The sequence below is a fragment of the Rhineura floridana genome, chromosome 14 (genome assembly GCF_030035675.1).
Source record: "Rhineura floridana isolate rRhiFlo1 chromosome 14, rRhiFlo1.hap2, whole genome shotgun sequence".
Classification (NCBI taxonomy): Eukaryota; Metazoa; Chordata; class Lepidosauria; order Squamata; family Rhineuridae; genus Rhineura; species Rhineura floridana.
Window position 1 is genome coordinate 4,680,208 of NC_084493.1, and position 12,421 is coordinate 4,692,628.

The following is a 12,421-nucleotide window of genomic DNA, read 5'->3' on the forward strand; positions in this document are numbered from 1 at the left end:
CTGCGGGATTCCCAGAGGTTGGCCACTGTGAGAACAGGATGAGGCACTGGATGGGCCTCTGGGTTGATCCAACAGGGGCCCTTGTGTTCTTCCATTTCCTTGATCGCTCCTCAGTTGAAACATACCTGGCAGAACGCTAGAAATTTGACATCCAGAACTCTGAAAATGAGAGTACGTAAAAATTCATTGACTTTTTTTTAAAAAAAAAAAAGCAGAAGGGAAATCAACTTTAGTTCCTAAACTATTTATCTGGGTGTTTCAGTGTTCGGACACATTGGTGTCCAAACAACACACAAGAAGTTTGTGTTATTTGAGAGACACTATTGATTGGCATCCCCGGGGGCATGTGATTAGATATTTGTGTCCTCTTCGTCCTGGGGTCGATGGTTCAAATTTGTGGAATTGCTTCTAGGAGAGCAACGAAGGCTGTACTTCGCATGCAAAAAGGTCGCAAGTTCAATCCTGAAAGACCCCCGCTGGAAAGCCTGGAGAGACAGCAAGTCCATGTAAGAACAGCCTTTCTCAACCTGGTGCCCCCTCCAGATGTTTTGGACTACAACTCCCACCTGCCCCAAGCATCATGTAGCCATTCTGGCTAGGGTTGATGGGAGTTGTAGTCCAAAACCTCCAGAGGGCTCTGGTTGGGGAAGGACAGGTTAACAGTTAACTAAAAGGCACAATGCACAGAGTTTGGGACATTTTCCACTCCTGAAGATTGCATGAGCAGAAAGACATTAACTGTCGACATAGGTGGGAAGAAAAATTTTACTTGCATTTTTCATCAATAAATAATTTACAGTATTTACAACAACACCCCAGATAAGTTCTAAACACACACACATACACACGCGCACGCACACACAAAGGTGGAAAGGAAGAAGGTCAGAGAGGCTCACTTAAGGTTTCCCCATTTTTTTTAATCCATTGGGTTTTTGTTGGCATTGCTTTGCCTGTAAGCCAGAACTTGCTCTAACGTAACCAGAATAAAGTGCTTTAAAAAAATTTATAAAAATGGAGCATTAAAACAGAGATATTCCAACAGTTGGAAAATGGTTGTTGAACTTACTGGACTGAGAGGTCAACCTGAGAGGAAGAGAGGAGAGGTTATAAAGGATAAGTCTGTTGAGAAGACTCCCTCCCCAACCCCCCAATTTGAAGATCTTAAAAAGTTTTTCCAAGGAAGATAATTTTGAACTCGATGTGGGGAAATGGCACACTTTTGAGACATACAGAGACAGAGAACTTGTGGTCCTTTAGATGTTGTTGGACCTCAACTTCTATCAACCCCAGCTAGGATATCCAATGGCCAAGGATAATGTGAACTGAAGCCCAATCCCATCTGGAGGCCCACATGATCCCCACGCCTGTTGCAGACAACTTGGGCAAATATTCCGGTAAACATATTGTACAAAGGAGGCTAGTTCATTAGTCAAGTCAGGAGTACTGATCTGAACACTCACCAAATGGGAGGTTCCTGCTAGACCTCTCCTGCTTGTCTGAATTCACTTTCTATCTTTCGTCCGTTCACATTCTCAACTCCTGAAATTCCTAGGGCAAACCTATGTGGTACGCAGGAGATCAGCAACTAGATCTCTTCATGGGGTTGTTTCATTTTTTGCTTTTACGTTAATGTAGCCCCAAGGCCACAAAGGGGCTCTGTGCCTGATCAGAGCAGTGGCGTTGAGGAAAGGCAGTGCTTAGCTCTCCACCCTCACATGTTATTTTCCCAGTCTGAACTTGCTGCCATTCCCATGGAGAAAAAGTCATGGGTACCATTTTTGAATGGGGTTGCAGCTATGCTGGTGGATGGTTGTTTTGTCTGTTGGGTGGGTTTAAACTGTTTGCTGCATATTATGGGGTTGGCACCTTCCATGTGAGCAAATTCCTCAAAGAGGTTCTCGCTTGACAACCTGGTCCTCTCGCTGGAAAAAAAAAAATCTCCAGAGAGGTGGGGCAGAGGAGATGAAAGAATGGACAACAGCAAAAAGATAAAAGACCTCTCAATCCTATGGAGGTTTTGAGCGCCATAGGAGAGAAAGCACTTCCTTGGAGGAAACAGCACAAGACCCATGTCTTGGTTGCCAAGTGTGACATTTTGTATGTGTGCATCTCACTACATGTACAAAGAATGAAATATAGGCAGTCATCATGGACAGATGCCGGGCTAACAATTTCAGGGACTGGTGTGCATCTTATGGGCTTTGTGATGGCCCAGTGCATGTCCAGGTAGTGCCTCAAGCTCATCCTTCATGTTGACCTGCAGGCTGGATTGGAGACATGTGGGGGCTTTCACCAAAAAAAACAGCGTGGCTGGTGCAAAGACTGTGCTCAATATGTACAAAGTGGCTATGTCAACGTGGCCCTAAGTGAGGATGGAAAAAAGCAGACGAGGCTTGAAACGTCATACTGTGAGTTGTTAAGGAGAGTGAGGGGCCGGGGGAGTCAAGCAAATACTCTTTTCCCCTGGAATCATTATCCAGGCTTAGGAAGTCTCCTAAACACTCCCTGGCTCAGACGGGTCTGTAGGGGAAGACAAGACGACCACATGTCAAGGAAAGCAGGCAAGCTGAACCTTCTAAGACATTTCCAAAATACTGAGACATACTCCCCCGTCTCCTGAATTAAAAGAATGGTAGTTTGCTCTCAAACCTGACAGGGCTGGCATTTATAGTGCTGTGCTGAACATTTCTCCTGCATGTTATTCAACCATTCTCTATCAATTAATGAGAAAAGAAATTGCATTTGAAAATTACCAAAGAGAAGAGATAATTTTGAAAACATTCTCATGGGTTGGGTGCAGTGTTGTAGTTGTGCTTACGTTACCTTTACTTTTCAGGTGGCCTACAGATTTCATTCTACAAATCATCTCACCAATGGTCCGCACTCTGCAGCCACCCCAGATTTTTTTTCAATCAGGAGGCGCAGGCAGCCAGGGAGGCTGCACAATGCTAGAGAAATGCTTACTGGTAAGAAGAACAAGCACACAGCACTTGACCTCCTCGCAAGGATAAGGTCGGTGGTGGTTGGTAGCTCCATGTCAGCGGGGCAGCAGAAAGCACCTTGGACAGCTCTTTGAAATTTCAGACTAAAACCAGGAGTGGATTCCACTGCCCCACAGACATGGAGCCGCCACCTGCAACTGGATAATGTAAGCCCCAAACCTCCCATCCACCGAGCTTCTAAAGAACTTCTAAAGTGCCCTGGGAATGAGGCAGAAAAATGGATAACTCTTTTGCAGGGGAAAAAATAATCTGAAGAACCAGAGGACAGATTTCAGCACAGTACTAGTTTCAAGTGAGCAACAGAAAGACTTGTCCACTCCCTGAGCTTCTGCATCTGACTGTGGGTGTGCCTCTTGACTGAAAGGCAATCCCAGAGCAAGAAAGCAGAGATCTAACAGGTAGCTTCTTCCGAGGGGTTCTCTGCAACAGGAGAAACTGGATCATTGGATCATCCTTGCTGTAGATGCACAGGGGGATTTCAGGGGGCACCTGCAATCTGCAAACAGAGGCATGAGGAACAAGATGGAGTGCAAAAAACAACAACACCCCACACCTCTTTTTCTATCATTTTAGAACTCTGAAGCTTCCCTCCAGGGCTCCTGATGGCTTGAACACAAAACACAAAACCCCAAAGAGATTTGGGGGTAATCTAAGCAAAGGACTTTGAAAGGAAGAAAGTTCTTGATAGCCATTTCTTGGGCAGCCTTGCAGCGTTGGTTGAAGGTTGCACCTAAAAGAAAGGGGCCCTTCTGACCACCTCAACACTAGCCTAATTTATCCTCCTGAGAGTATCAGAGGAGGATGTGAAATCGGTAAATAAAGTCAGCAATCCTTAAAGCAAAGCAGAGATCTGAGCTGCTAGGAAGGGTTTCTCCCAAGATCAAGCCGCCCTTGGATCTGTGTCAAAAGCACTACATCTCCCCACAACACCTTCCCTGTTGAAATTCCATTAAAAGGGACTCACATCCCCTTAGGATGCCCCGCCAGCTTGCCAGATGCCGAGAGGCGGCGGAAAGAAGCACATTCTTACAAACTGGCTCCCCATCCATATCACCTTTCCAGGGCCAGAGGAGGGGGAAGGCAAATGTTGATCCCTTGTCCCACCCACCTGTACAGAGGCAGCTGCCAGCAGCTGCACACAAACAAGAACACAGACGCTGGGTGTGCACCCACAGCTGTTTGCATGTGCAACGGCAAGTCCCACACATGTGGAGGGTATAAGTGAGCAAGAGCCTGTTTGCCAGGAACATTCGGCACGCCCCAGCAAAAGCAGGTGCATCAAACCGAAAGCCAGCCGCAGAGGAAGTGAGGCTCTTTCTCTGCCTGTGCCTGACTAAGCTCTGCTTGCACAGAACCCTTTAAGTGGGTCTTCCTTTCCTTTTAATTTTTTTAACACCATCTCTGTGCAGTCCCGATCCTGCAGTTCATTTCTGGAAGCAGCCAACTGCTGCCACCTCTCTAAAACAAACACCCCACCTATTTCAACTTTACACAAACGCCAATGTCACAATCACCACAACCATTTGTAGTACAGCAAAAAAAGGGGGGGCATTGAGAGGAGGGAATGAGGAGCCTCCCATCATCCTTTCCAACTGAAGGAGGAAGGGAACTAGGGGGAGCAGCTGTGAGTTCAAAACTCTTCAAAGTAGAGGACGGCCTCCGTTTGGCAAGAAGGTCCAAACCCACTCAATGCGTTGCTTTTTTTTTTTCCCCTGGAGGAAGAGGAGTCACTAAAAACTAAAATTAGCTCTAAGTTGGCTCAGCTTTTTAGTTATCCAGTACAATTGTTCTCTTGTTTTCTCCGATGTAGCAAGGTCTGCCAGGGATGACGGCCTATAGGAAAACGGCTGGCCGTTGGCTCAAGCACGCCAACACTGCCAGCAAAAGGAGGAGAGGCGTGGGAAGCTCCGAGGGGGCCGTGTTGCCTGACTCCAAGTCTCGTGTCCTTTCGTAAAGGTGCACCTTGTTTTTGTTGGAGTGGAGCACCTTGACATCTTCAAAAGCGTAGTAAGCAGCAAGGGTGAAGTTGACGTCTCCCGTCGTCAAGAGGTCAAAGACGCAGGATTGGAAGTACAAGTCTTCCACTGGAAGCTTCTCCCGGCACTTTGCCATGGCCATCTCATAGGTGAAAGACTCTGGTGGAGAAGGGAGGCTTGTGCCTTTTCGGCGAGCCCGGTTTTCCGTGGTCTGCGTGGTTGAACGGAAGGCCTGGAAGTCTATCTGCTGGTTGAGCGGGCAGCCCCGGAGACAGAGATAAAGGCCCTGGTTGTCTCCATCTTCGACAGCTTTCACCACCTCTTCGGGCATCCGCACAGCAAAGGTGAGGTAGCGGCCAACCTGCCTCACCACGATGGTGGTGCCAATGTACTTGGCCTGGATCTCGATGTGTTGACCAGACACCTTCTCTGTGATCTTCAAGCTGTTGGCACCGTGCTTGTCGCCACCGTTCTTGGAACCATCAGCAAAGGCTGCTGGGAGTTCATCCATCTCAGCCTGGTAGACTTTCTGCTCCACACATTCCTGGAAGCTCTTGAAAATGATGGTAAGCTAAGTAGACAAGAAGTGAGGGAGGGAGGGGACAGAGAGTGAGAGTGAGAGAGGGTACGACAGGGAAAAGCTACCAAGATTGATAAAATCCAATTGTAGCCCACCTGCACACCTGTGGTACCTTACCTCCACCCCCAAGTCCTCACTTCAGATGCCACTGAGAAATTTGAGCGCTCTGCATCCCTCTAGTGAAGTGGTGGCCCTCCCAATGTTGTTGGACTCCAACTCCCATTAGTCCGAGGGCCCAACCGGCACAGGCCAATGGCCAGGGATGATAGGAGCTGTAATCCAACATCATTTCAAGGGTACCATGTTTGTTATCCCTGCGACTGACCCTCGGGATGGGGAACCTTCATGCTGAGTTCTACAAGGGCAATCCCGAGAGTAGAGGGAGGAAGCTGTCTGCAACGCCACCGCCTGCAGAGGATGTATGTAAGAAGGCAACAGGTTGGGGCTGGATGAGGGCAGACTGAGATTGGTGGGACAGTGTCCCATTAACCAAAAGGACCACCCTCTACTATGGTATACAGAAGGGGGGTTGACCCCCGGCCTAGGGGCCCGAACAATTTTGGTGATGGCAGCAGAAAAGGGGGGAGGTGAATTAAACTACACACAGTGTGAGGTAGATGGAGATATTTAAGCCTCTTTGCCCAGCCCAACACCCTGATGGGGATGCAAATCATCCCCTCCATGGTCGTTGGGCTGGTCATTTGATCCAAGTAGGGAGGGGAGATAATCTCCCTCCGTGGCTGATCTGCACTGATCAGCCAAGTATGAGTGGGGACGTGTGCCCATGTGTGTGTGTCAGAGAAAGAGAGGGCATGCGAGGGTTTGGGGTGGCCCACTTTTGCTCACAGCCACTACTATCTTGTGGCCCCCCAAATACTGGTTACGGGTGAATGCAGCCCTTGGGCCAAAAAAATAAAAGAGTATACACCCCTGGTATATACATTTTTAAATCAAGAAAAAAACAACAAAGAGAACATTTAAGAAGACAAGAAAAGCTCTGCTGGATCAGGCTGAAGACCCATCTAGTCCAGCATCCTTGTTCTCACAGGTGCCGACCAGATGCCCCAATGGGAATCCTGCAAGCAGGACCCGAGTGCAAGAGCACTCTCCCATCCTGCGGTTTCGAGAGACTGGTATTTGGAGGCATATGCCTCCGAGAGTAGAGGTAGAATCTAGCGATCATGGCTAACAGCCACTGCCAGCCTTATCCTCCAGGAATCTGTCTCATCTTCTTTACAAGCCATCAAAGCTGGTGGCCATCATCGCCCCTTGTGGAAGTGAGCTCCAGAGTTTAACTAGGCACATTTGAAGTGGCACCAGTCATTTGACCACCTAGAACAGGCACGGGGAACCTGTCGCCCTCCAGAGGCCATTCATCCTTAACCACTGGCTTTACTGGCTGGGGGCTGATGGGAACTGGAGTCCATCTAGAGATTCTCCCACTTCATTCTACTCTGTGCATAGATCCAGCCATAGTGAGACATGCGAGACAGGAACTCTTAGCAAAGTGGCCACAAGGGGGCAGCCTCCTGAGATGTACCTTGCTAGTTGCTGTTGCTGCAGAACCGGGTAGGACCGGTGTGTTGGTGACCTGCACATTTAGGTAGTTATTGTCTATGAGCGGCCATGCCCCTTGGACTTTGCACGTCTGGAAGCTGTCTGAAAAAGTCCTGAGGTGCGGGTCTCCGAACAGCCCACAGTGTGTATAGCTGGGAGGGGGCGAGTGTTTGTGGAAACTCTTTTCGTAATGGCAAATTTCTGGGCTGTCGGAGCGCTCCTGGCTGTCACCCCGGGGCAGCGGGCGGAGCCGGGGTTGCGAAGTGGGGCCGTCTTTAGAGCAGTTGTGCTGGGCCATCAGGTCATCGATGCCGTGGACGGCAGAGTGGTAAGCCAGGTCCCCCCGGCAGGTGCGAGCCGTGCGGTGGGTGCAGTGGGCGTAGGCGCGGAGGGCCATGCAGAACTCGGGGGTGTCCTCTGTGCCCAGGTGGTGAGGCCCTGATGTCGCAGCCAAGAATTCAGAGTTGCACTTCATGATTTTACACTGAGATGTCACTACAGAGGGAAAGAAAACAGGCACATTAAACACGCAAACACACGCACCCCACAGCAGTGGTGGCTGGTGCCCATTGGGACTGGTGGGGTGGAAAGCAGGGAGCCCAACATTAGGCAGAGCCAATGACAGGCAGGTGAAGCCGGAGCCCAACTCACTCTAGTTCCTCCCTATCTTCCTCCCTGTTCTGTTCTACAAAGGCAACACTGAGACTGCAGAAGTGTTATCCATGTAAATTTCCCGGATTATAAATGTCCATCTATTTATTTCACATATGAATCACTTCCTATGAAACACCTCAAAGCAATTCAATAATAAAAACATCAACACTAAAACCTACGCAAATCAATTTGATCTACAAAAACCATTTCAAGTCCAAGACAGACCGGGATATGAATCTCCACTTAAAAGACTTGTTGAAAAAAAAGGCCTTCAGCAGGCACCAAAAAGGCAATAGAGACGGTGCCCATCTGATATGTAATGAGAGGGAATTCTAAAGGGTCGGTGCCACCACTCTGAAGGCCCAATTCATATATCGTACGGAATGGCCCTCCTGATGAGATGGTATCTGAAGGAGGCAGAGTGCAGCGATGAAAATGGAAAGTCAATCCTGATTTATGGCGACCCTATGAATAGGGTTTCCATGGTAAGCAGTATTCAGAGGGAGTTTCCCATTGCCTCCCTCTGAGGCTTGTCCTCCCCAGCTTGCCACAGCTGCACAAGCCAGCCCCTTCCTTGTCCGCAACTGCCAGCTGGGGGGCAACTGGGCTCCTTGGGACTCTGCAGCTTGCCCACGGCTGCACAGGTGGCAGGGCACGTAACCCCCAAGCCAAACACTGTGGGGTGATCTTTAGCTGGCCCTTGACACCCAGGAGACACGAGCGGGGATTTGAACTCACAGACTCTGGATTCCCAGCCAGGCTCTCCTCCCCATTGTGCTATACCAGTGATAGGCTGGGTATATAACTTTTAGGTACGCTGGTCCCAAGCTGTATACAGCTTTGTACACCAATACAAATTCCATAAACAAGTCCCCAACTAAATCTGGGATCCCATTTGCATGAGGGTCTCCAGTAACATTATCTGGGGGAGAGCCATAGTTCACTGGCAGAGCAGCTACTCTACATGAAGAACGTCCCAGGTTCAATCAACGGGTAGGGCTGGGAAAGACTCCTACCTGAAGCCCTGCCAGTCAGTGGGCAATAATCCATTTAAGTCACACACACAGAAGACCCACTGAAATCAATGGGCAAGCCTTTGATCTTAATGGTCCTATGCCAAGGATGACTAAGGTTGGGTATCGCTGAACTAGACGGACCCAACTATGGCCTTTGTATGAGACAACTTCCCAAGTTTCATTCTAATTTAAGTTCTCCAAGTAGTAAACACACTTGAGGAGTTTTTTTTTAAGGGGAGGGGTCTGTCCCAGCAATTCCAGGTCCCAGAGGTAAAACTCTTAAGACTTTATGGAATGGCTGTTCAACAGTTTATAAGATGGGGGGGGGAAGAAAAGAGGGAAGAATCTGTTCAAGGCCTGTAGGGGGAGATGTTTTCCTAAAGGTTTTATGTCGTTTACTTCTGGAAAAACATCTTTATGTGCAGTTTCACCCACGTCTCCATATAAGGCCAAATTTCCACAGCCAGGTGTCATACATAAACTTTTGACAAGACCAGTGTGTATATGTGTGTGAGAGACAGCAGGAGGGGGGGGGGAGAACTGACAAATGCAAAAGCCTTGCTTCCTCCCCCCCCCACTGTTAACTATTATGCAGAAGGGATTCAAGCTCATGAAGTGGATTAAACTGCTCTTGTCGCCCCTAGTGGAACAGATCTACTTTTAAAAAACACACAGAGACTTTCTGCAGTTTAGAAAGTGGCGGTTAAATGCATGGGAAAGCGTGGGATGAACGAATGATTCACGCAACGATGTGTAAACAGCCTGCAAGCAAATCAGGATGAAGGCACATCGTCATGTAGCTGCCCTGTAAAGAAATCGGAAGGATTGCTCAGTAAAGACCTGACAGAATCTAACCACCGCATAAGCTTGGTGCAAGCAAATCAGGAATTATTATTGTTTTATTATTTATTAAATTTATTAGTCGCCCATCTGGCTGGTTGTCCAGCCACTCTGGGCGATGTACAAGATAAAAACAATACATTAAACGTTAAAATTTAAAACCATAACAGTAAGAAACCTAACCCACCCCAAAAGCCTGCCTGAAGAGCCAGGTCTTCAAGGCCCGGCAGAAGCTCATCATAGAAGGGGCCTGGCGGAGATCATTTGGGAGAGAGTTCCACAGGGTGGGGGCCACTATTGACAAAGCCCTCTCTCTAGTCCTCACCAGTCTAGCTGTTTTAACCGGTGGGATCGAGAGAAGGTCTTCTGAGGCTGATCTTGTTGAGCGGCATCCCTGACGATGCTGGAGGCGCTCCTTCAGATAGACTGGGCTAAAACCGTATAGGGTTTTAAAGGTCAAAACCAACACCTTGAATTGGGCCCGGTAAGCAACCGGTAGCCAGTGCAACTCCTTCAGCACTGGAGTGATGTGATCTTGCCGGCGGCTGCCTTTAATCAGACGAGCCGCCGCATTCTGTACCAGTTGCAGCTTCCAGACCATTTTCAAGGGTAACCCCACGTAGAGCACATTACAGTAGTCTAGGCGAGAGGTGACCAGGGCAGAGCGCTCAATGAACAGGTTATCTGGAGGAGCCCTCAACGTTGTTGTAAGACACCGTTCCCCAACCTTGTGCCCTGCTGGCTGGGGCTGATGGGCGTTGCAGTCCAAAATATCTGGATGGCACCAGATTAGGAAAGGCTGATCTACTCCTGAATCTTCTTCCCACAGCGGCCAAGCAGATGCCAAGACATTTTCCTGCTATTTCCACCCAGGAACTGGTACTGAGGCACCAGTTACCTCTGAACATAGTGGCTAATGACTAACAGCCACTGACAGACTCCTCCAGGAATGTCTCCAACCCCCCTTTAAAGGCATCAAAGCCAATGGCCATCACCATCATCTTGGGACAATGAGTTCCATAAGTTAACAGTGCATTGCGTGAAAAAGTCATATACCCAGTGAGCTGTAATGGGTGACCAAGAGTTCTAGTCAGTGGTGGCCAGTGGCTCCATGTCCGTGGGGCAGCAGAATCTGATCCAGGTTTTAAACTCCACTGACATGGAGCCATCACTAGCTCTAGTATTACAGAAGGAACCCCACCTCTCTTTCTCTCATGCTTGCTAAGATGTATGAAACCACCGGCCCAGGGATGGGGAACCTGCGGCCCTCCAGATGTTTGCTTATTCATTGATTGACAGCATTTATACCCCCATCGTAGGGCCAAAAATGCTCTCAAGAGGGGCTTACAAAAACCAGTACTAAGATGGTTCCTGCCCTCCAGCTCACAGTCTAAGAAGACATGGCATACAAGGAAAGAGGAACAGGAGGGAAGAGAAAAAGAGCAAGCTCACAGACAAGTATGTTACAGCTGATGATGTTCCCATCATTTCTGACCATTGACCACACTGGATAGGTCTGATAGGAGCTGAAGTCCAACAGCATCTGGGCTGGGGGCACTGGTTCCACATCCCTCCTCTAAATTCTTGTGGCGAAAAGGGAAAGGTGATCTGCATTTTTTTCTGTTTTGCTCCCTCAAACAGTAACATAGCACAGCCAGGAAACAAAAGGAGTGGATCCTGAAGCCACAGCTCCATCAATTAAAGTCTGTCCTGGATTACGCCAATCCAAGACTGCAGTCTTCTGTGAGTGCATCCAAAAGAAGAATCCTGCTGAATTAGGCCAAGGACCCATCTAGTCTAAAATCCTCTTCTCAGATGGGGCCAACCAGATGCCCCAACGGGAAGCCCACAAGCAGGACATGAGCACAAGAGTGCCCTCTTGGTGATCGGAGGCATCCGGCCTCCGACAGTGGAGGGAGAACATAGTCATCATGGCTAGTAGCCACGGATACATTTATCCTCCATGAATTTGCCTAGAACTACTGTAGGTCTGAGGGTGCTTCCAGTCTGTCCCAATTTTCGGGTGGGATTCAATCACATGCCAACGTCAGGCTGTGCAAATGTGCAGCTCTTGTGCAACAAACCCACTTCCCCCACAGACTGGCCTTTTCGTGATAAGGAGACTGATGGTGTGATGCACTGGAAAGTGTGGGGATAGCGCTCGCTTTGACGCAACGTCATCTAACCGCCGCGCAAACAAATCAGAATAACCACTCACGGAATCGCCAACCTCATCTAATCTCCCTGCAAATGTATCAGGATGAATGCTCAATACACTGAAGTGCCCTAAGACTGGCTTTGCGCCTGATTTGAGAGGCAGAAGCTGTCCCTCCTTGCTAATCTCTTTCCTCCTGTGCTAAGGAGATAAAGGCTTTCGCTTTCTGCACCTTTGCTCTGTGCCTGATGCCTTTGGATTGCACAAACACTGGCGAGACTCAACCCTGGCGGCAAGGATATCAGTGCAGGGAGTGGAAGCCAAGATCCTTCAGCTCACCTGGGAGGGCTTTAGGGCAGAGGAAAGGGAGAAGTGGGGAACCCAGAAGAAGTCCACCGCACCAAAGATTCCACACCCCAGGATTCCTCTAGAGAAATCCAGGCTGGAGAGCGGTGTGAGAACTCACGTTGGGTCAGAGCTTGAGAGTCTGACGTGCAAATCCAGGAGGCACTGGCTGACAGAATTGTACGCATTTGAAGCATGCCACTTACATGATCTCAGTCTTCCTTACAACAGCTCTTAAGGACATAAGACAAGCCTGGTCGCTGGATCAGGCCAAAGTGGGCCCATCTAGCCCAGAG

General features: G+C 48.9%; 1 protein-coding gene across 3 annotated transcripts in view; it reads right to left on the minus strand.

The window, feature by feature from the left end:
* Positions 1-756: 756 nt before the first annotated feature.
* The window catches only part of RGMA (repulsive guidance molecule BMP co-receptor a), a 31,676-nt gene continuing 20,011 nt past the window's right edge, over positions 757-12,421 (minus strand). For 2 of the 3 annotated variants that reach the window (XM_061595461.1, XM_061595459.1), the window contains 2 exons: positions 7,099-7,610; positions 757-5,549 (listed from right to left, as the gene is read on the minus strand). In XM_061595461.1, the coding sequence (XP_061451445.1) occupies positions 4,836-5,549; positions 7,099-7,590 (1,206 nt within the window). In that variant the 5' untranslated portion in view covers positions 7,591-7,610 and the 3' untranslated portion in view covers positions 757-4,835. Of the gene's footprint in view, positions 5,550-7,098; positions 7,611-11,077; positions 11,265-12,421 lie in introns of those variants that run through there. The other variant, XM_061595460.1, reaches the window with a different exon arrangement.